The sequence below is a fragment of the Pleurodeles waltl genome, chromosome 1_1 (genome assembly GCF_031143425.1).
Source record: "Pleurodeles waltl isolate 20211129_DDA chromosome 1_1, aPleWal1.hap1.20221129, whole genome shotgun sequence".
Taxonomy (NCBI): Eukaryota; Metazoa; Chordata; class Amphibia; order Caudata; family Salamandridae; genus Pleurodeles; species Pleurodeles waltl.
In genome coordinates, this window is record NC_090436.1 from 506,225,684 (window position 1) to 506,251,142 (window position 25,459).

Genomic DNA, 25,459 nt, shown 5'->3' on the forward strand with positions numbered 1-25,459 from the left:
TGACTACGAGTTTGGTGGTCTGTGAAACACCATGGCAGTGACGGCAGTCCAACCGCCATTGGCCTGGTGGTCAGACCACTGTATTAAGATGCATGCAATCACATATTGAGGAAACACCGCTGTCGTCCCGCCGGCACCACCAGGCAGCACAGACTGCCTCAGAGGTGAGGCAGGTCAAACAGGCTGATGGAGCCAGTGTTTCTGCTGGACACATTATGATGTTGCTTACTACCAACATGACCGTGATGGTCCAACCACCAAGTCCCAGCAGGCGGAAACAGAGAGCATAAAGGAGGCAACTCACCTGCAGTCAGCGTTACACGTCCTGTGCTGCCATGAAGCCCATCACATATGTCCTGCTGCTGCTGTTGCTCATAGAGGGAGCCCAAAATCCATGTTGCCATGGACGCAACCAAAGGTAAGAACATACACCTACATGTGCCATGAAGCACAACAACAGATCGTCATGCCATCATCAAGATTATATGGGTCTTACACTACAGGCACCAAGTACACTTGACATTGTGTCCCGGGTCACAAAGAATGACACATATACAGCTCTTAAGTGCCCCCTCTGGACAGGTCACTGTCACTGCACCACCACACTCCACAATAACACACCTGGGCTCATCTTTGGCACAGCGACAGTGAAGTATAGAGAACATTGGTTCACCCCAGGGTCCTCACCTTCTGAGCGATGGCCCCCCAAATCTCTTTCTTCAGATGGGCGTTGACCTGTATAGATGCAGGAGGCAAATCAAACAATTACAAACACAAGTTGTTCCACAAATGGTTGTGTCACACACATGTCAGAAGCATCAAGCACAAAATGGTCAATTTGACAACACGCCACAAGTGTAAAGCACACATGCCAATAAGTACAGGGACATGACTGCACACTTTTGTAATCATCTGAAGACTAACCCACTACCCTGCTCATGGCTTACAATGACTTAGCAAGACTACTGACATCAGGCAACCCATGCTCCAGCAGCATGTACTGTGATATGAGCCACAATTAAACATTACACACCAATGTGGCTTCTGAAGGGTAAACTCCTTAGGCCTGACTGGACAAACACATTTATACTTTGCAAGATTGACTCAGTGCATACAGTCCCTACAGGCAACTACCATAGTACAGACTTATTACACTTGAGTTTGAGTGACAATGAAAGGGCTCGCAAGGAGGGTACAGAAAGTGTCTTCCCTGTGTATGTGTGGTCATGTGGCCTACCAAATGCATACTCATGCTGCTAGAGGGTGGGTTTCTGTGGTATGTACCTTTACCGCAGAGCACACCTTTGAACTTATGTTTCTAACCTAAAGAGATGGCATCCAACATACAAAGGTATTTATTGTACAATTCCTGCTATGTAACCAGGCTACTGAGTCAGATGGTGTGGCCTCCCGGGAATCTACCCAGTGTCTTAATTGTGGTTTTGTAATTTGTGCAATATGCCTGTAAAGGACAAATATGACCTCTGTGAAGGTGACAACAGAGCTGTGGGAGTAAGGGACCTGTCATGTGTCAAAGACACACAGTGACAATGATGCAAACTGCATATGTGGACTAGTTCTAGGATTCATCTCAGTACCCAGTTTTAATTTAGTCAGTGGACAGAGGCATTCAGAGCACGTTTTACCACTACAGCCTCATATTGGCCACATGACAGGATTTGCAGGTCTACAGGGAGTGGGTACAGTGCCACAGTTGCATAGCCACAGCGACTCTCCCACAGCCTGAACTATGCCCCATACTGGGAAATACATTTGACATGCCCTGGTCTCCGCAGGCTGAGCATAGGGAATCTACATGACACTCTCATTACCATCACTTCCATGCATGACAGTACATCATGTGGCCATCATCAATGTGGCTTGTGTGGCAGCCTGAGGAATCAGTGTGTCGTGATATGCCTTTGAGACAACAGTTTGCCAAGGCCAGATGTAGGGTGAAAGATCTGTGGCACAAGATACATTGCTTACAAGATCCTCAAATGACTTAGACAAGATGCATACCCAGCTCATGCTGTCATGCACATACATGTTGTCTAACATTAACAACCATCATAAACAAGGAAATGTAATTGTATGGCAGTAAAGTCTCCTTGCCTAGTTATGTGCTTCCAACACAAGAAGGATCTAGGGTCCCCAAAAAATCACACAACACGTGAACGAGCACAACATATAGTACTGGTCTACAATATCTGCACCATGTACATTCTATTGATGCCACACAAACTGCAACAACAGGCACACAAAACATCTAACTGGCACACATGGTCACATTGTAGCCTCTGAGGAAGGAAAGGATGGTGTGGAACAGGGTCAGTTGTGCCTATGAGGTGCATACATGTTTCTCTGGTGAGCCATAGAGCTGACAATACAGGGGAAGGACCTAGGTGACAAGCCACTCCAGCTCCTCTGAAAAGAAGGCGGTGGCCTTTCACATGCTGCATGTGACGTGATTGCTACTAGAGGTAGCACACAGCAGCTGAAGTGGTGGAGGTGTTGCTGGCAGCAGTGTCAGGAGTCAAGTAACTGATTTTGCACAACGCAGTGTAGACATGTGCTACATATGTGGTCATCACTGCCGACAGACACAGCCATTGGGCCGCTACTGCCATAGGCAATAACATTAGCCTATTGCTATGTCCGCTGTGGTTTGAATCATCCACTGTGTGGATGACATCCTCCTGTGTACACCGGTGATTCTTGATGTCTAGTGGAGTAGGCCAGACACCTGCCATTTTGAAAGTTTCAAATGCTGTATATGGCCCTGTTTTATGTGTAAGAAAAACAATATTATTCAGTATCATCTCAAACATCCTTAATCTGTGTAGTGTGTTGCGTGGCACAGATGGCATATGATAGCAATGCATGGGCCATCACAGCTGATGGTATTTTTGACGGTTGTACTGGGTGTAATGTATTTCCAGTCAGAAATGCTTTGTCACATGATATTGTTGGCATGCATCATGTATGTTGCTGTGGACACAATGATTAATGTTCCAAATCATGTATTTTTACACATAGGTACCCTAGGATAGGGCACATGCCATAACATCCTGTCTACCATCCACTGCCAGACCTTCAGGCCATGGAGGAAAGCCATGTCATCCAGCTCTACCATCTGAATCGACAAACAATAGTGGATTTGTGCCATCAGTTGGAGCCAGATCTGATGCCAACTAACAGCAATCCATACTGCATACCACCCATTGTTCAAGTCATGTCAGTATTGCACTTCCTAGTCACAGGGTCCTTTCAACATACAGTGGCCCTGTCTGGTGGTATGTGGCAAGGTATGTTCAGTCTGGTGTTGAGAGATTTCCTCTCAGTAGTGTTGAAACACACTGACAGCTATATCAGGTTCCCCTGATGTGAGAATTGAGCTAATGTGAACAATGACTTCTATGGTTTTGCCTGGATCCCACATGTGGTGGGGGCCCCTGATGGCACACATGTTTGCTTGATCCCACCGCAGGCCACTGAACAAGTCTATCGCAACAGAAAAAACTTCCATTACATCAATGTTCAAGTTGTCTGTTTGGTGTATCCTTACATCTCAAGTGTATGTGCCCATTTTCCAGGATCAGCCCATGATTCCTATATAATGCGGAACAGCACCATACCCCAGCTGATATCACAACTGCAAACAGAGATGGCTTTGTTGGTTGGAAAGTCACATCTGTCCTGATTGTGTGTGAGCAATGTCAGGTGCAACTATAATGCAGTGAGTGACTCATTGTTGCATTTATGTACCATTCCTTCAAAGGAGACTCAGCATATCCAAACCGTCCTTGGTTATTGACATGGCTGAGGAATTCAACTACACCAGGGGAAGTCTGCTTCAATAATGCCCATGGAAGAACACAGCGGGCAGTGGAGAGGGCTTTTGGGCTCCTAGAGGCCAGATTTCACTATTGGGACAGGACTGGTGGAGCCCTCCTCTACTCGCCCGGGAAAGTGTGTCAGATCACTGTGGCATGCTGCATGCTCCACAACATCGTCCTGCAGAAGAATATCACATACATCGCAGTGGAGGGAGAGCCTGCAGTGCCACTGGGTGAGAATCCTCAAATGCCAACTGAAGATGACAATGGTGAGGAGGAAGGAACTGACTTGTGAAAAGATCTCATCCACAGCTACTTCTTATATGTGTATGTCATGTGATGTCATAACTGTGACTGTACAATGAACTGTAGTAGAGAGAATGTGTGTAGTTTTGTGTTTTGAAACAGGGAGGTGATACTCTGCAAAAAGAAACCGAAGGCTGATTGATAAGACAGCTTTTGAAAACATCCCCACCTTGATAATGTTGCTTTGTTTGTGTCAGATGTATTGCAATGTACTTTGTTTTCCAGATGCTTGCTTTGTGACTTGTGTCATATGTATGGTTTCAAGCCTATACTCCTTGTTTTGTTCTTTGTACAGGTACCTTCAACATGACATCTTCATGTGGGCATTTCAGAGATGTGACATTGGGAGGTATGTGATGCTGTGCTGACATACGAAGGGGACATGGATTTTTCCAAATAATGTAGGGTCCTGTGCCAAAACACCTTGCACAGCGTTTGGCTGGAAGCTCAGAAGTGACCATTGGACTTGCTTTGTGTCCTGTGGTGGCCCTGATGCATCAGGTGTGTCATCATGTATTCATAATATATGTAGTCCTAAATCATGATCAAGTCAGGTTACGTTCACATTGGCCAAACAATCTTTTTATTTGACCTGTATATACCTGTAGATGTGTGTCAATATTGTAGGCCACAAAGCCTGTGCCAAAACACTGGCATATAATACCACAAGAATCATGAGCATTGGATTATAAAGGCCTCATGATCAGGGACTGTTGTACTACCATCTGTCTGAATCTTGGATTATGTGATGTTGGATTACTTTGGTGTAGTATGTGATAAGGCTCAAGCTGGTGACCACAACCACTACAGTGTTTGTCTATTCTGCACGACAATGTCTGGCAAGTCTCTTCCTTCCGTGGTCTGGAGTTCTGTACCAGTAAGAATGTTAATTTACTCAGTATGAGTCAATCATCTATGATTTCCAATAGTTCAGACATATTGACAGCCTATGTGCTGAACACTGTAATACAATTTTTAGTTCGACCAGACACTCGTCTGTATGTGTGTGTGTGGGATGATTGTAATCCTGATCTGGAAACTGTGTACATGCGACATATCCCATCCTAAAGAAGTACCTTGGTTCATTTTCGTATGGTTCACATTGTTTGACATCTCCACATGGCTAAATATGAAATCAGAATCAGCAGACAATGAGTCAGTGATGGGTGATTTTATTGTGAAGCTACGACTAACAGAAAACATATGTGACATGGATCAACCTAAAAAAGAAATGTGAAGGATTCAGTCATGGTGAAAGAAATCATTGGAGTAGATGCCACACATTTGGAAATCCAAATCCAGAGTACTTCTCCCATTGGAATTGGAAAGTGGTTCAGGGTCAGTCTACAGTGTGAATGTGTAACATGTAAAGAAGGACCTTAAAGAAGAGGGTTATTGCTGACAGTGGTGAGTGTCTTGCCAGCAGCACCTCCTGGATTCTTTGCTGGATGTCCCCACTTGCTGGGGGGGAATCAGCTGTTCTAATGGCAGGGATGTCTGTGGCAGGTTGCTCCACTGGCAGGGCCTCCCCTCCTGTGGCTTTCACTGATGCCGATGGGCCTGCTGTTGAAGAGCCAAAGGAAGAGGGAGATTGTTTTTGAAAAGCCCTGCTCAGGGTTGTGTGTATGTCCCTCAACACCCCTGTTAGGGAGGCCATGTTGGAATTGTGGGCCTCCATCTGTTCACACATGTCCCTATGCATGTCCTTCTGTAGCTGCTTGATTTCCTGGAGTTCAGTCAACAACTGGCCCATCACGCCTTGGGACTCCTGAGCAACCCCCATGACGTGGCTGATGGTGTCCTGGCCGAGACCAGCCCCAGTGGTCTCACTTCGCTGGCACGCAGCCTCCCTTCCATGCATCCTACATGCCTATGCTCTTTGCCCAGGGTACCCTCTCCAACTTGATCCTAAACCCTCAGTGTCTGAAGTATTGAGCTGCAACTCAGGATCCGGGACTTGGGGGCACAAGATGGTGGAAACTGTGCTAGGGGCACAGGTTAGGAACAAATTCTTTCTTGTGATTTTGAAGCAACAGGGCTAGGAGGTGACATTGTGGGCACAGTGAGACTCACTGTTGCCACTGACCAGGTTGCCCAGATGGGCCAGAACCATCATCCATGTCCACAACTCCAGGAGTGTTGTTGTCACTGTGGGCTTCATCCAGGGAGGTAGTGGTAGTCTGTTCCGTGGCCTCCGTTGCACTGTGACAGATCCACCTGTTAAAGAAAAGCGTAAATTGTGACATTTACCTCCAAAGGTTTTGTATTGCAGTAAGCAGAGACCTTGGGTAAAGTTAAGTTGTAGGTAATCCAATTGTGCCAAGTAACCATGGTATTGGGTGATTTGACATGACGTGTAAAGCATGCCAAAAGGATTTGTCTGAAACAGCTGATGAGATCAGTTGCACTTTGGAAGATAGCCTGAAAATGACATCTTACCCCAAGGGTAGCTAAAAAATTGGAGAAGCAACATATACCTCCGACCATTTGGTGGCCTAGTTGAATGGGGTGCAGGTAAACCCAGGCCTTTGTTGTATATGTGCCTGGAGTCATCATGTGTACAGTGATGTGTCAATGTGTCTGCTGCCAATATCAATCCGGTGATGCATCTCAAGGCTTTAGGAATGCTTGCTGTATACACTGGGTAAGGTGTCATTCTTGTCCTCAATAGTTTAATCTTGGGATAGCAAGTCAAGATGGAGCTAGTTAGACAGACACTTCTCTGGGTTGAGCATGATCTGTATCTTGGTCATTCAAAGGTGAGTAAACTTCAATTAAGAGTATACAAACAAGGGTATTTGGGCAAGTGAACACTGGGCTGATGTTTAGAGTTAGAGAAACAAGGCCTATTGTGCTTTGCACCCAGATCACTCCTTCTACTATACACACTATACAAACGGTATCCTCCCAGGTGAGTCAAATTCAATTGAGAGTTAGCAAATAAAGATATTTGGACAAGCAACCGCTGGACTAGTGTCCGGAGTTAAGGAAACAGGGCCTCTTGGAAGTTGCAGTGGGGTCACTCCCTCTACTACACACACTTGACAAATGGTATCCTCCCAGGTGAGTACACTTCAATTGACAGTTAAGACACAGGGGTATTTGGAAAATTGACCACTGGGCTGGTGTTTGGAGTTACTGAAACAGGGCTATTGTGCTTTGCAGTCAGATCACTCCCTCTACTACACACCATATATGAATGGTATCCTCCCAGGTGAGCACAATTCAACTGAAAGTTCACAGACAGGGTTATTTGGAACAGTGACCACTGGGCTGGTGTTTGGAGTTACTGAAACAGGGCCTATTGTGCTTTGCAGTCAGATCACTCCCTGTACTACACACACTATACAAATGGTATCCTGCCAGGTGAGTGAAAATCAATTGAGAGTTAGCAAAAAAGATAATTTGGAGAAGTAACCACTGGGCTGGTATTTGGAGTTACTGTAACAGGGTCTCCTGGGAGTTGCAGTCTTGTCACTCCCTCTGCTTCACACACACTTGACAAATGGTATCCTCCCATGTGAGTACACTTCAATTGACAGATAAGACTCAGGGGTATTTAGACAAATGAACACTAGGCTGGTGTTTGGAGTTAGATGAACAGGGCCTCCTAGGAGATGCACTCAGGTCACTCTCTCTACTCCCCAACACTTGACAAATGTTTGGTATTACATATCTGTTTACAGGCTGCATTTAGGTTTGAGCATACATTTACATTTTGGGTCATACACGTTTTTGGTATTGTGAGATTTACAGGAACCATTTGGAAATATGGCATGTGTTGGGCCTTGGTAGCTGTGAAGTTGGATCCAGTCATGCACATTGAAAGTGTTAAATCTCAGACACTCTGGGTATTCAATGTTGGTGAGGTACATGAGCAAGACAGTGGCAAAAACTGAGCTGCAAGCATGCATGACATTGCATTTTTGTGAGAGTTTTTGTGTTGTAACTTACCAGACTCCACTCCCCCAGGTATTCCTTTCAAGCCCTTTGGGTGCAGGGCTTCTCCCAGGGAAAGAGTCTTAATGGGACACTGGGAGGGCAACTGCCAGTCTTCTTGGCCTCCAGCTGGTGCCTGGAAAACAGGGAACAGACCTTGCCCCTGAGGTTGTTCCACCTCTTCCTAACGTCCTCCTTTGTGAGCAGGTTGGTGCCTACAGCATTCACTCTATCGACTATCCTGTCTCATATTTCCATTTTCCTACTGAGAGGAGTTTCCTGGACTTGGGCTCCAAACAACTGTGGCTCTACTGTAATGATTAACATCCACCATGACTCTCAACTATTGCTCTGAAAATCATGGGTTTAATGCCATGACATGACTGGAAATTAAAGGGGGTGACAGTGACTAACTAAACAAGACAATTGTATATGGGGAAAAATTAGTTGATGTGTGTGAAAGGTGTAAAATGGGATGGGTAAAAAAAGGTTTGCCTTCTGAAAAAATGGCCGAAATGATGTGTGGTGTGACTTACTGTGCTGCAGTGGAAATGCAAAGGATTGTGGTCTCTGAAGGGGTGTGTTTCATAGCGTCCTTCGCAAGTGTGTACACTTGGTCAATGTGTCTCAGCTGTGTTAGTTTTGAATTCATCCAATGTGCACTTGTCTATTAATTTTCTGAATGCGGACCAGGGTGGTCGACCACTATTGGCTGACCACCGCGAGGATACCGTGACAACAACTGTGTATTTGTAATAGACTTGGTGGTTGGCTGCGATGCTGACAGCACTGGAAGTCGGACCGCCTAAATCCAAGCCGTCCTGCCAGTGGCGTTCTACCTCTTTTGGCTGGTGGACAGCGGTCCTGCGGTAATAAGGCCGGTCCGGGAACCGCTGGCGCAGCAGTTTTTTTTGGGACCGCCCACATCGTGGTCTGGCAGTCTAACTGCCACACTCGTAATCAGGCTCCAAGTCTGAAGGCAAGACCTCCACATGGGTCAAACTTGGTTTCTGTATTCGGCCAATTCTCCATCACTGTCTTCCTTAACTCCCGCCTAGGTTTCGGTCAAGCACAACAAGATGACTGTCATTAGTGCTTAGTGCTTTTTGGAGCTATTTTGAACCTTAAACTTTAAAACTTCATATATTCAGTTCCCCATATTGGATTTTTGTTGTTTTGATGTAATTTTATTTATTAAAATTTACTCTATTTTGTCTAAACAAGTTTGGGATATTTCTTGTGTTGTGTTTTCACTTTATTACTATTTTTATACTATACAAACATTTTCATATTGTGTACAAGTTAAATCTGTCTGCTTTGTGCTGTATCTACCAGCGGGTTGAGCTCAGGTTAATTTAGTGACTTTAGTGATTTACTCTTCAAGGGATAGTGTTATTACTTGTACTTGTACTAGTTACCCCTCTCAACCAATTCTCCCAATTTCGTCCAGGCACCTTCTGTTGTTTCTCACATAAATTGAACCACTAGGGTGTCCAACTCCACTAACCACCCAACTGTCCATTGGAGCTGTGCTGCAAAATAATGCAGTTCAACGTCAGAGGCTCCTAATCCAACATCTTACATAGGTCACTGGACTTTATCGAGGGAGACCAGATGTCTGCGTTTCCTCACATATATGGCCAATGAGTGTTAAATATCCACTTGGATAATCATTTTGAAGTATTTAGATGTAAAAAGGGGGGGGGGCAGGGGTTCAGAAAGACTATCAAGTTTGGAATGTCCACTCTCTGCCAAGGGCCAAAAGGGTAGCCTTTCTCTCAGTTAATCTTTAAAGCAGATATTTTACTACATTGAGCTAGGATAGTCATTGAAGTTTCCAGATCCTTCTCTATGCCCCCCAAATATAGTGGTATATCATCTTATAGGGAAAGGTTCGGAAAGAATGTCCCTGTCTTGGTTATTCGGTGTAGGCTTTCAGGGGGAGGGGTGTAATCTTGCTACTAACAGCTCCATCAACAGAGTGTATTAGAAGGACATTGGAGCATTCTTGGTGGGTGCCACACTTAAGAATTAGGATTAGAATGTTCCTGTATTGGCCCTCACAGTTGGATGAGAGCAAAATAACTTGATCTATAATGTTTCCATTCCAAACCTCATTGTTTAATCATGGCAAGCAAGCTCCCAGATTAAGGTGTCAAACGCTTCTCCATATCTATAGGCACTACCACTGGGAGATTTATTTTGACTGTCACTGTAATGCAGTTTTGGGGTAGTATGTGTTTGCTTCTTGGTTTAACCAGGTTAAGATACGGTCTGCTTTGTCTGCACCAGTGTGATTCCTGGCCAAATATTTGTTGTAATCAAAAAGTTGCAAGTGATCTTTATTGGTATTACATTGGGATTTAATTAATTCAAGAGGCTGGCTAGACTCAGTACTCTACGTCAATCACAAATTTAATTTCAAGATTCCTTATTTCATCTTCGATTGCAAGAATCTCTCAATTAAAAGATTATTTCCTAATATATACTTTAGAATCCCAGTCACTCAATGTGGAACCTTTGTAAAGTCATGTTCTCATTACAAATTAGGCAATCTGTACTACTCCTAGTGTTGTCCTATTGCAAGGCTGAAACTCCTCAACTAATCTTAGAATGAGCCAAGATGGTTCACAAAATATAATGGGGTATGCACCTTGCATCTATTTGTTAGCTCTCCTGGTATAATATGAACCTTGCACACGGGTGTCTAATGTAATTCCAGGAGGGACCTATACATGCTGCATTCTCTGAAAATCACTGACAATGAAAACGAGTCCCATTGTAATCCATTGTATGTAAAGCTGGCTTATATGCACATTCTAAAAAACTGAAATAGAGGAAGCCCTCCAGGATTTTAATGTCTGTCTATTGCTTAGGAAATTTTAATCATGGCGTTTCTGTATGTCCTCATCATGAGAAGGCATGTGAAATGAATGCCAGTAAAGCTCTATGACTTTAGAACAAGTGTTTTTTATCTACCTTGATGGGATGGCCAGTAGACACACGAGTGTACTGATAATGGTTATTGCATGCTTAAAACGGAGTGTTGCAGTCTAGCCACGTATATGGCTCTCTGGTGCATATGTATGTGATGTATCTGGCAGCACTGCCAGATACATTCATTTTAAAACTGCTAGATACTTGGCTTTACATATTTAGCTTCCTTACTTAATCACCAACAAATTGGAAACCTTTCTACTGCAGTTTGTTGTTATGAAGTTGGCATAGATGAAGTATTTATTTCAATGCCAAAGCCTTTTCATTGATCACTGCTATTTTGGTTCCCTGACCCTCTCCCCATCATGCAGACTGACTCGAGAAAAAACATCGTTTTGCAAGCAATACAGGACGGCTTGCTAGAAGGCAATGAGAGATACTCCATTCAGCTGATAGCAGTGGATAATACGGAAATAGCTCCTTTTGATGGTAAGAAAATCAATTAAAAGCACTCATTTGTGTGCTCTTTTCATGTCTTTTGCATTGGGTTAATTTCAAGCAAATGGCTTTTTTATTTGTACATTAGTGTTTACTACTTTCTCCAGATTTAGCGCATCTTTCAGGTGTCCCCAGATGTCTACTCTTCTTTCTGCCTGATGAATGTTGGTTATGTTTTAAAAAACAATAATAATGACAATAACTCTGGCATATAAAAAGTGCCAGTAGTCATTCTTGGGTTTAGGCATTTACTAAGTCATCATACATGCATCATCCTTGCACTTATAAATCCACCCATCCAGCCACACAACAAACGCAACAACATATGCAAAATAATTTAAAAGAATAAAAGTGGAAATAAAAACCATGCTGTCACTTAATATGGCAGGCCTATGCTTGTAATAGCAAATATATTTTGTAGACAGCTATCTTGTAAAAGTATCGTACATACTATTTCATTGTTTTAGATACAATTCAAATATGGCCACCACCATTTCAAACCAACGTTTGCGCCTTCTTGGAATGGTAAAACAATATTATCCCACTGACAGTACCATTCAATGATGGCAGCCTGGTTTAGAGGCACTAGGCGGGCAAAATGCACTGCACTACATATGAAATGAGCAGCGAGCGGCCAATTCACAATGTTTGGGGAGCGTTAGTACGTTATGAAAATAAGAATAAAAGGAACAGATTGAAGTAAATAAAAGAGGGCCTATAAAAGTAGAAAATGGAAAACTTTCAGCCCTATTTCTGAAGCACACTATTTTAAGGCAGATGAGCTCCTGAGCTTCGAAAAAATACTGTCACTCACAGAGCAATAGAGCCAATGACTGAAGATAGCTGACCCTTTGTGTGTGTGTGTGTGTCTATATATATATTTAAATATATATATATAGACACACACACACATGTATGTATGTATGTATGTATATATATATATATATATATATATATATATACACACTTAAAAAGCCAAATGTTACAGCAACGTTATAGTTAGTCTCACATTTTAAACGTACCAAACCTTAGAAATTCACCTGCTAGTTAGGGCTATCTCAAGTAACTATAACTTATGCCCTAAGTTAACTATGTCGCGTCCCTGCCATGCATCATTTTCTGCTAAATTATTTTACTGCAAATGTTACATTGATATCATCAATGATGTTATCAAAGAAGTCATGAGTGATCTATTATGTAGGGTAATTAGTAGTGCATGGTGAGGGAGCAAGTTATAGATAGCATAGGGCACGAGTTATAGTGCAAACATTTACTTACAGGCATTCATTCAGCTAGTAAAGTAATCACAAATTACCTTATGCATACATTATCTTCATTAAAATGCCACTAACAGTGTATATAATTATAATTATGTCACTATTTAAACAGTTGTAAGTCCAATTACCAAATCAATTCATCAAATGAATTTATTATGAGGTTTCATATAGTCCATATGTTTTCCATATGACAACCTCCTTGAACCTTGTAGTATGTATGCAGATACCAGTCATTAAGGGGGTCATTCTGACCCCGGCGGTCATGGACCGCCGGGGCCAGGGTTGGCGGGAGCACCGCCAACAGGCTGGCGGTGCCCCGCAGGGCATTCTGACCGCGGCGCTTTGGCCGCGGTCAGAAGAGGAAAACCGGCGGTCTCCCGCCGGTTTTCCGCTGCCCATAAGAATCCTGCGCCGCCATGGGGATTCTGACACCCCATAGAGCTGACAGGAACAGGATGGCGGTATGGGGTGTCGTGGGGCCCCCGTAAGAGGGCCCCACTTTGTCTTTGCTTTGCTTTGCAGACACTGAAATACGCAACGGGTGCAACAGCACCCGTCGCACCTTCCCACTCCGCCGGTTCAATTCTGAGCCGGCGTCCTCGTGGGGAGGTGTTTTGCACTGGGCTGGCGGGCGGCCTTTTGGCGGTCGCCCGCCAGCCCAGTGCAGAACCCAAAATACCCTCAGCGGTCTTTCGACCGCGGAGCGGTATTTTGGAGGGGGGAACTCTGGCGGGCGGCCTCCGCCGCCCGCCAGGTTGAGAATCACCCCCTAAGTGTCCATTGAGTTATATATTCCACGTAACATCAGCCATTAAGTGTCCATTGAGTTATATATTCCACGTAGCATCAGCCAACACGTGTTTCGTCAGGGAAAATCTCCCACTAGACTTCATCAGTGCTGTGACAACATATAACACAAAATTTCAATTATTCTTGCCCTTGACATGGGTAGCTAATTGCAGTGACCATGCAGTGTTCTGCGGTTGACAATCACATGCTAAACAAAAAAAAGAACTTAAATTTGTAAACTTTTAATTTATCTCCTTTGTTAATGTCGTACAAAATAAACAGATCAATATTAAAACTCCGTCAATTTCATCTTTCAGTTCTGTTTCCTCTTCTGAGGGGAGTAGGCCAATTCATGAATCTGATAATATCAGTAGGGAACCAAGCACGAGCATAGATCCCACAAATGGGAGTTGTTTTTTTTTACAGGAAATGCTCAGAATAAAACAAGGAAATCGACAGTTAAGAAGAGAAACAACAGGCAAAGTAGGAGGGCATGCGGAGGGAGAAAATACCACACTAAGAAGATGGATGAAAACAAGGTCTTGGGACAGGAAGACTCAGGGCCCTTCATAGTTCAACACTTAAGTGTAATTAATTTGTCGAATAAACACAAATGACACTGGGTGCACCAACTTTCCTGGGGCCCTAAACCTACATGCTCTACCATAAACTAGGGACTTATAGGTAGGTTGGCATAGCCAATTATAATTGGCCTAATTTGCATAGTTATTTTATACAGAGCACAGGACCTGGGACTGGTTAGCAGTACCCAGGGCACCATTAGAGTCAGGAGAACACCAGCAAAAAGTGAAAAATGGGGGCAAAAGTTAGGGGCCTCTGCAACCAACCCTGTTTTCTCACACCATAGAAATTCACTAATTATATATATATATTATATACTATAATATATATTTACTTAAAAAAATAAAGGTTACGGGGAAGTCATAGTTAGGTTCTGAATTTACTTATATAAAACTGTTAGAAATTGGTCTCTAGCTGGCAGAGGTATACACCCTTGTCCAAATAGGGACCGCAATTGTAGTCAGGGTAAGACACACACAATCTAAATTTTCCTGTGCCCACTCTCTGGATGCTTGGCACTGAGCAGTCAGGCTTAACTTAGAAGGCAATGTGTAAAGTATTTGTGCAATAAATCGTACAATAACACCATATAGCACCACAAAAATACACCACACAGTGTTTAGAAAAATATAGAATATTTATCTGGATATTTGTAGTGTTGTAGTGTAGTGTTTTTGCAATAAATCATACAGTAACACAGTGAAAACACCACAAAAAATACACCACACAGGTTTAGAAAAATAAATAATATTTATCTGAATAAAATAAAATCCAAACAACAAAGATCTAATAAGCAAAAGTTGAAAGATCACTTTTTAAAAGGTTTTAAAGAGTCTTAATCCTTAGAAATCAACAGTTGTCTCTTTGTTACACACAGTACCTGATATGTGTCAAAAATATCACACACGTAGACCGCAGAGGAGAGATGCCTGGAAAAATAGGGTGTTGTGTCGGATTTTCCAACGTGGCACAGACGGTGCATCATTTCATTCCATGGGGCAAGGGTTTTGCATAATTTTTCAGCACGCAGTCTTGGTTCCTCACTGCGATGCGGGGTTCTGTTGACACGCAGGTACGATGAAGGGAAAATCCTTGATGCAATGGAAGTAGGCACGGGCGCTGCATCAATCCAGTAGGCAATGCATCCAATTTTCTGTTGCAAGGCAGGCACTGCATCAAATTTCCAGTCGGGAAGTCAGGGCTGCGACGTTCCAGTTTGCTGTGCGCCGATTACTCTGTCACAATGTAGGCTGTGCGTCAATTCCGGCAGGCGGTGCATCGATTTCCAATGCACAAGGAGTTTCCTGAAGAGATGAAGTCTTTTTGGCCCAGAGACTTCAGAAAACAGGAGGCAAGCTCAATCCAAGAAACAGATGGGAGCAAGCTGCCTCACACTGCAGCATGCAGCCAGCCCCCTTGCATCATGGTAAATGCAGTGCAAATTCGTTTTTACTCCATAAAGTAGTCTGCAGTTTTTCACCTTAGTATGTGCAGCTAGTGCTGTATATCTCTGGACACGTGTTTCTGGGTTTAGCCCTTCACCAGCAGAGAGCAGCTTTGTCTGTGGGGTTGCTGGAAAAGCTGCCAAAAGTCCCCTCAGGTTTCTGTACCACTCACTGGCACGCAGGTGCTTCAACCAGAGCTCATCAACTCGTTGGCTCAAGGGAGTCTTCTCAAACAGGAAACAGATGGGAGCACCCTGCCTCCCACTCCAGCATGCAGTCAGCCCCATTACATCATGGTAAATGCAGTACAAATGTTTTACTCTATAACGTAGTCTGTAGTTTTTCACCTTAGTAGGTGCAGCTAGTGCTGTATCCAAGCCACTTTTGGGGAAGGCAGTGTCCTTCTCAGTCAGTCAGAGGCCAGCAGGGCAGCAGGGCAGCAGTCCTTCTGAGCAAAGCAGTCCAGATGAGTCCTTTGGACAGCCAGGCAGTTCCTCTTGACAGGGTGCAGGTGTAGGTCCAGAGGTGTCTGATTCGGTGGGGCCAGAGACCCAGTTTATATACCCAAAGATTCCTCTGAAGTGGGGGAGACTTCAAAGAGTTTTGAAGTGCACAAGTTCCCCTTTCAGCCAAGTCCTGTCTGCCAGGGTCCCAGTAGTGGGTTTGGCAGTCCATTGTGTGAGGGCAGGCCACTGGCCTTTAAAATGTAAGTGTTAGGCCCTCCACCCTTCCAGCCCAGGAAGACCCATTCAATATGCAGATGAATGCAGGTGTGACTGAGTATCCTGTGTTTGTGGTTGTATGGGTGAAATGCACATGGGGGCTGTCAACCAGCACAGTTCAGATGTTGATTGGAGACAGGCTGTAAGGCACATATGGTTTTAAGTGCAGAGAAATGCTCATTTTCTAAAAGTGGCAATTTCTAAAATAGTAAAATAAAATCCAACCTCACCAATAGGCAGGGCTTTCTATTACAATTGGCTATACTAAACATGACCTGGGTACCCCTTTGAGATCAGAATCTACCACTCAAAAGGTTTATGAGGGCAGTCCTAATGCTAGTCTATGAAAGGAGCAGGCCTCACAGTAGTGGAAAACGAATTTAGGGGGTTTTCACTACCAGGACATATAAAACATAGCTACATGTCCTGCCATTTACCTACATAGCACTCTGCCCTATAGGTTACCTAGGGCCTACATTAAGGGTGACTTATATGTGGATAAAGGGGAGGCTTGGCAAGTACTTTTAAATGGCAAGTTGAAATGGCAGTGTAACTGCACAAACAGGCCTTGCAATGGCAGGCCAGAGACATGGTTAATGGGCTACTTATGTGGGTGACTCAATCAGTGCTGCAGGCCCACTAGTAGCATTTGACTTACAGGCCCTGGGCACATGTAGTGCACTTTACTAGGGACTTATACATAAATCAGATATGCCAATTGGGTATGAACCAATGTTACTATGTTTAAGGGAGAGAGCATATGCACTTTAGCTTTGATTATCAGTGGTAAAGTGCGCAGAGTCCTAAACCCAGCAAAAACAGCGTCAGAAGAGTGGAGGAAGGCAGAAAAAACATTAGGGGGTGACCACCCTAAGGCTGTCAGGTCTACCAAAAACAACAGAAATTCAGCAGTTATTGTTAGAGTTATTTCAAGTAACTATAATATGCACCCTAAGGTTACTATAACTCGTGCTGTTGCTATGCACTGTTAATTACGCCAGTTATTACAGCAATCATGACAACTTTTATAACATAATTAAAAATGTCAGTGAAGCATTAGTAGTCAAAATAATGAAGGAAAAACTGTGCATGGTGAGGGTGCAATTTTCTGTTACCTTAGTGCGCGAGTAACTGTTACCTTACATAACTCTATCTATAGCTGCTGAATTTTTAAGGTTTTGTATGAGTAAATTCAGAACGTAACTATACTGTCCCTGTATCCTTTGTTTTTGTAAATGGATATTTATATAATCATATAAGTGTACATATGTTTCTATTTTTAATGATTTTGTCGATTACAATATCTTGCCAGAAAAGAAAGCTCTTAGGCCTTCTTGGGTGATTCTAGCAAAAATTATTACAGAGCAAATCTTCTACCCATGGGGTTGGTCCAATGTGGTAATCAGCACCATCAGAACCCATTCAGGGAGCTAGAGGGCAGACAGGGATAGAGACCCTAAGCGTGTTGGTTAAGATCGTTTGCCACTGGTGCCCTGGGGTCTGTCAAACTATGGCTCTGTAAACTGGGCAAAGTGCAACCCTTTCCATACAAGACTCTCAGAGTAGCAAGGGTGAGCCACCACAGGGAGGTTGCATTTGTAGCACAAGCTCAGAACAACAATTAATCAACAAACACAATAATTTCAGTGTACAGGGTAGTGTCCTCTTACAAAAGAAAGTACTTTTTCTCACAACCATACTAAATGCTACACGCTTGAATCCAGTATACAGGACAGTGCTCCTGGAAACCATTCTTTCTATGGTGCTAGACCTTCTGATTCCCCCTAATGTAACCCCCACCCTGTGACCCTTGATACGTTTGTCTCCCCAGTAATTATGGATAGTAGTATTAATCAGTTTCAAGGCAAGTTAAGGCTTCTGAGAATTGAAATGTGCAGTGAGTATTTCATGATCTACCCCTGGCGGTGTGGTGGTAGGAAGTTAGTCCCTGGGTCTCTCGTGCACAACCAGCATGGATGCAGTACTTTAATCTCCCCCCTGCAGAAAGACGCCTAGAGTAGTTGGAGGCATTCCTCAGAAATAAGCAAATGAGGCGGGGTACAGCCTACATTTCTTTTGAGGTTTGAAGTGGCTGTCCGGTTTAATCCATTGCCGATCAGTGGCAGTGGTGAACCTGTGCAGGTGTGGGCCTGGCTGCTGCGGACCATTCAGTTCCTGAGATGGATGTAAGTCTGCTTGGGCTGTTGGCCAGCAGCAAAAAAAGTAAGGTCCTTAATAGGCAGATATGATCACCAAGGCAGTTACAGCCCTTCACAAGGTGATACATCCACAAAGGCAGTTGCAGCCTCGACTGGACCAACACAGTCAACAAAGCAGTTTCAAGCCCATCTTAGCTGTTATGTTCACAGTGAAAGTTCAGACCCTGACCGGGTAGACACAATTAACATGGTAGTTGCAGCCTTACTGGACCGGTACGATCACCAAGGCAGTTGCAGCCCTGACTGGGCTTCTGCATTCTCTTAGCCTTTTTGGGTCTCTAGCAGAACAGATTACTCCTGATTTCTCTCCCTCTCTCTCTGTCTCCCCTCCTGCCCTTCTCCCGCTGTCCAGAGACATGGTGGGCTTCTCCTCCTGGACTGTCTCACTTCTTGTAGGGCTAGAAAGACTCCTTTCTTCTCTCAGAAACGAGACAGACTTCTATATTTTCGGAAGATTCTCAGCTCCTCTGGCATGAAGTGCAAAATTCAGTAGATGTTCTCTCACCTCTGGTAGACTGGTCAACAAATATTAGCCATGGTCACACAGCAGTCCTTCAAGTACTCTGCAGAGCAGTCCATTCCTTGGTCAAGAAGAACCTGGAACTGGAGTAAAGTGGGGTTGTTTGGATCATTTTCTAAACAGTGATGTAACTCCACTGTCTCCCCCTTCAGAACTGTTTGTGAAAGAAAACTGTCTCCCTCTTCAGAACCGGTTTGTTATTATTCTTTTTTTAAGTGATCTTCTCAGTCTGCTATCCACACACAGACGTTTTGTAAAATGATTATTCTTGCAAGAGGTAGCACTGGTACTATGTCAAAATTTGAACACCCACAACCTGGGCACAATGAATTGGAGATTTGAGGATCTTGTTGTCATGAGCCTGTCTGAAGCAGAAGTCAGGGACAGAAAAGTGGGCACATCTGACGTAGAGGCTTCCTCATCTTGTGCAACAGAAACAGCACTCCCACCCCTACCCCCAGCCATCAACCAAACAGCAGTGCTGAGGAATAACTAATCGATAGCCCCTTGCTAGCAAAGGTCTTCATAGAATTTCTAAAGATAGATTTGTCTCCATTCTCCTCATTTCAGTGTCTTGGTCTCCACCATCCAGCCACAGGAATGCAGGTGATATACAAATGTTGTCTGGGGCAGGTGCTCTCATTGTCCACCTTTTGCCATGGAAACAACTGGCTTCAGTACCCTGACTCACTCACACATAGAGTCCACACATGTGCTAAAATGTACACTACACATGTACATGCACTTGAAATATACGGGATGTCAGTGCAACAGTCTATGTATTGACATTACTGTAGAATGTAAAACACATTGGCCTGTAAGGCACACAGATCAAGAGTACTGGTCACAGTATCCATCTGAAAACACAGTATGCTGCCATCACCACTTTGGGCCATATGTACGAACACTTTTTCCCATAGACACAGAATGGGTAAAAACCTTTGCTACATCTGGCCCTTTATGTGTTATGCTCAAGGACAGTAGACTTCTGATGATGGTGTGTCCCTCCACATCACAGGACAAGGTCAGGAATCTTACTGAGGCTGGGTGGCATGGACAGGCTTGGGTCTACCCTAGGCTCATGCTTAGAAGAGTGTAACACTAGGACAAATGCAGTCAATCGCTTGAGGTAGGGGAAGTAGCCATATATCATGCAGGGAACATTCCCATCCCACGAAGCAACAGGGCCTTAGCCTAAAAAGGAACTCTCTGAGAATTCATTTAAGAAAATGCATGTCTGAAGGTTTAAACATGTGCACTAACGATCCACCATTACAGGCCAATTGGCCTTAACATAAACAAATGAATCCTACTGCCTTTTGTTATAACTATTCATAATGCACAAATCAGACTTATAGCATCTGACACAACATTTCTCAGTTAACCAATTAAGGCTTTAGATTTTATTGTTGGCTGTCGCATTAACCGTCTCATACCTACTGTATTGAGCATTCCGCTAGGCAGCTGTAAGAAATTTGGTTATTGGTTGAGTGGCTCAACCCCTCAAGCAACAAGTACAATCCTTATCAGGGTGAACCACAAACATCACTAAATTAACCTGTGCTAACCCTCTGGGAGCTTGAAATAAAAGCAGTCAGGCTTAGCTTAGAGGCAATGTGGAAGTATTGTATGCAGCACACAAACAGTAATAAAGCAAAAACACAACACAAGAAAAAAACTCCCAAACCAATTTAGAAAAATAGAGTACATGTAAATAAATGAACGGGCACCAACATGAATAAAATCCAATCAGTGGGACTGGAGATAGTGACTTTTAAAGTTTTTAGTGAAAATAGTGCCAAGAAGCAGAATGCACCACTCACAGTTATCTGGTTGCACCAGACCGAGGGAAAGTCACAAAGTAAGGCCAACTGCGAAGGAGCATGGGTCAAATACAGGGACCAGGTTTGTCCAGCTAAAGAGTTACCTTCTCAAGTCTGATGTGAAGAGTTCTGTTCGCATTGGAGGAGCCCAGAAGGAGAAGGCTTACCACATAAAGAGCTGGTAGAGTATCACAGACGGTCATTGCTGTGAAATAATCAGAGGGTCATCTCTGGAACCTCGCATTGGTTAATCATCACGGACAGTTGCTGTCAACATAAAGTGCAGGTCTTATGTTGCTGGTTGTCGTGGATGCTTGCAGTCAGCGAGAAGAGTAGATCTCACTGGAGCTTCACATTGGTGTTTGTTGAGGGCAGCAGAGTTTCGGCATAAATGAACCCATTTGCAGTTGCAAATAGCCCAAACTGCAGGATTTCCAATTGTTTTTGTCTTGTGAAGGAGTTCCCACTGATGCCAACCAAGGGTCCTGGATCTGGGGAACACCTCTTGGGGATCAGGACATACTCCTGCAGAGGCCAGCAGCAGGGCTCAGCAGGTCCAGTTAGTACTGGTTAGCAGGGCAGTTGCAGGGCGGCCTCTGGAAGCTTGTTGTGTCCCTGTAGCTCAATCAGGAGGTCTCCACTTGACTGTTGGAATCATTCAGGGTAGCATAAGAAGGCAAGTAGGTCGAATCTTCCTTCTTTCAAACAGCAAGGCAGTCCTTCCAAAAGCAGGGCAGTGGTTTTGGCAGCAGGGTAGTCCTTCTTCTGAATCTTCTTCAGGTTCAGGAGTGTTCTTCTGACTGGATCTGAGGGTGCTGTTTTTATACCTGGCATGGGGGAATTCCCAGACCTACCCCTATTACTGGTTCTGATCAGATCTTTACCTTCCCTTAGTACTGGCTTCAGACTGTCTAGGGTGACAAAAAGTAGGACAGACCTTGTACCAAGTTCCTTTGTGTGTGTGCTGCAGAATGGCCCTTTGAAATATAATCAGTATAGGAGGTAGGCCATCTCCTGCCATCCAGACAGGAAGACCCTCTACCCTCACAGATAGGTTTCCTTTGTATCAGTGTCTGGAAGCAAGCAAAACAACAAGATGATGGATGGAGTGCGGAAACTTTTCAAACAGTCACCCCCAGTAACAGATCAGAATTAAATCCATGATGCTTTTGCTCACCATGCCACACCAGTTTGGACCCAGCAATATGCAAATCAGTCTTGACCCTGTCCCCTATGGGAACAGTCCAGCCTGAACTGCCGGGCCAGGTCTTCCGTGGACCGGAAACAAGCATCCTGTGACCAGTTTTGGGGTATCACCCCTCATCAGCCAGGCTAGCTTTTTTCAGTGGCACAGTGAGCAAGGTACCCACGTCTGGGCATAAACTTGGCACTCAGGGTTGACCTAGAAACACAACAAGAATGATGGACCGAGCGCTGAAACTTTTCAAGCACTCACCCCCAGTCACAGATCTGGGTTAAATCCGTTGTTCTTTTGTCTGAAAGCAACTCCTAATCCCCAACAACAGAGCCATTCACAGTCATGTTAAAATGGTAGAAAGGCACGGTTGTTTTGAAAATAAAATGACAACTTTCTAAAAGTTACATTTTCAGTATTGTAACTCAATATCTGACTTGACCATCAAAGAGGAATGTAATTTTAAATTACAATCCATTTGAGTAGGAACAGCATATCTCTTTCTACTCAAAATATGATGGTTCTTATTAAGTATAATAAGCCAACCCTATGTTAGTCTATGGGAGAGTTAGGCCTTACAACAGTGAAAAACGTTTTTAGGAGTTTTTTGCTGCTAGGACATGCAAAACTTAAACACACGCCCTTTTTTTTAAATACCATGCATTCTGCCTTAGGGATGGTTAGGGTCTACCTTCGGGTTCTCGTATATGTATTAAAAAGGAAGGTTTATGCCTGGCAAAATGTTTATTTTTCCCGGTTGAAACAGCAGTTTAAAACTGCACTATAGCTGCAGTGTCAGGCCTGAGACGTGTTACAGTGCTACCTTAGTGGGTGGCACAATGGGTGCTGCTGCCCACCAGTAGCACTTTATTTAAAGCCCCTGGGTACAGTTAGTAACAGTTACTAGGGGTTACAAGTAAGTTAAGTGTGCAGAGGCACTGTAGCACTGGTTAGCAGGAGTAAAGTGCACAAAGTCTAGGTGCCAAGAAAAACGAGTTCAGCAAAGTAAGAAGATGAAGGCAAAATGTTTCGGAGAAATGCCATGGAAAGGTTGTCAGGTGTAACAGCGGGTATAAAGTAAACAGTAATAATATTACAAATATTTAAAAAGTTAAAGTATAAAAAAACAATATAATATCTCTTCAGAGGAGGCCTAATAATGAATAGCATGTGAAAATCCGAGGGTTTGATGGAGGGGAGTCACAACACCAAATCCTTGCTTTCTACGATAATCTGTGAGATTTCATAGAACAAAATACTTGTCTACAGCCTATTACAAAATGTGATAGTAATCTACATCCATATGCCTATTGCTTTGGCAAGTGCTTGAAACAATTAATATGTCTTTGTGATAACCTTTCATCATAAACAGATTAGACCTATGGCATCAAGCTTAACTTTCCACAGTGAATCAATCTTGTTTATAGCCTTTATCATTGCCAACATGGGTCTGGTGTGTTGAAAAAATAACTTTGACACGAGGCAACCATCAAGTCTATAGTCTTAAAATGTGTTGAGAAATCAAAATATTGTCCGTCCTATGATGGCCTAGCACAGATTAGTACAGTGCAAAGTTACTATCTCCATGGTTTGCTAGAGGTGTAACCAAAATCAAAAGTTTTGTCGGTTGCAGTCAATTTTGAGATTCCATGCAACAAAATTCATATGTACAGGCTTTAATACAGAGCACTAACAATCTACTCCTAAATGCTCATTAACTTAAACATATGATTTTCACAGCAAATATGTCAGTCCTACTGTCTTTTGCATAACTTTCCATAATATTCAGATCAGACTTTTGTCACCCATGGTCATCTCAGTCTTTCTGTATTGGACATAAGCTTTCGTGCACTGCAAAAAGTGCAAATCAAGCACTTTTTTAGTGGAACCACGCAACCTTTACTCAATCAGATGCTATACTGAATGAAACCAACATGTGGACAGAGCATAAACCCCTCTCTCAATGGTACTTCTGAATGCTCTCTTTGTATTGATCACATAAGCTGCTCTTTCCAACAGGACTTGGAAAATGATGAGAGTATTTTTAAAACTTTGTGAACGATTTATAACGTCTTGCCAATACTTTGAATGCTATAACTGTAAAAAGAAGCAGAGAGAGTAGTTGTTAGGCTAGTAGAATAGAATTCTGATGAGATTTTAAATTATTCTCATGTGCATCTCAAAAAATGTTGAAATTTAGCCTAAATAGATGGTCTCTAAGTTGCAGGCCAGTTCCCTATAGAAAAGCATGTGCTGAATGGCTAGCATCGACAAAATGAACACAGCCTAAACATCAGAAAACATCTCTAATGCAGAGAACCCACTAATCAGGGATATGTGGACATAGAGAAGAGTGTTCTGTTGTTTGACCAAATAGATATGCAGTGTGGAAATGTACAAAGATCTGTGAAAGAAAACAAATTGCACCTGCATCAAATGCCCAAAGAAAATAATTAGAAAATCGGTGATGTAGCTCAGTGGTTTAATGTGCCCACTGAGGACATCGGCTTGCAACCTTAACGGTGCAAATTAAAAGCTTAGAGGTTTGACTCCTGTGTTCATACTTGTAAGCTTCTTGGAATTAATAAAAATGAATGACGTAGTATCAGTCTTTGTTACCTGTCCTTTTACAGTACTAAAAGATGTCAGCACTCAACACTATGCATAATGGAAAGTTGAAAATGGACATTGCATTTCTCTATTAATGTTGTTTCTATTGATGCTAAAATACAAATACGCGGCATTAAACTTCGATGTTGCACCCACAATACCACAGTTGTATATAAAAGGAGAAGAGTAATCATTGAATACCATGTATGCTTTGCACATATTTGCTACTTTCATGTTTTTTCCACCAGGGGTGCTCTTTTGAACCTCTTTCAGAAGGAGATCGGCAGCATGCTCCTCCCTTTACAGTGCACTATAGTGTCACAGTCTCAAGAACAGAGTATTCACACTCATGGTGTGCGCTTTGTTAGGTTTGGTACATACTTATTTTGTTGGCTGTCAAATAAAATAATTTTGCCTGCTCAGTTACTGTTGGACCTGGCCCTTTTTGCAGGGTCATTCCCAAACTTTTTGCCTCCTTTCTCCTATTTTCGCTGATCAGTTTTTGTTGGCTTTAGGACTCTGGGCACTTTACCACTGCTAACCAGTGCTAAAGTGCATATGCTCTCTGTATAAATTGTATTGGTGATTGGTTTGTCCATGATTGGCATATTTGGTTTACTAGTAAGTCCCTAGTATGGTGCACTAGAGGTGCCCAGGGCCTGCAAATCAAATGCTACTAGTGGGCCTGAGGCACTGGTTGGGCCACCCACATGAGTAGCCGTGTAAGCATGGCTTAGGCCTGCGACTGCAGTGTCTGT

The 25,459-nt window shown here is 43.4% G+C and overlaps 1 protein-coding gene across 1 annotated transcript in view; it reads left to right on the plus strand.

The window, feature by feature from the left end:
• The window catches only part of ADGRV1 (adhesion G protein-coupled receptor V1), a 2,003,619-nt gene that overhangs the window by 915,993 nt on the left and 1,062,167 nt on the right, over positions 1-25,459 (plus strand). The window contains exon 60 of the mRNA XM_069225272.1: positions 11,393-11,510. Coding sequence (XP_069081373.1) covers positions 11,393-11,510 — 118 coding nt within the window. The remainder of the gene's footprint in view (positions 1-11,392; positions 11,511-25,459) is intronic.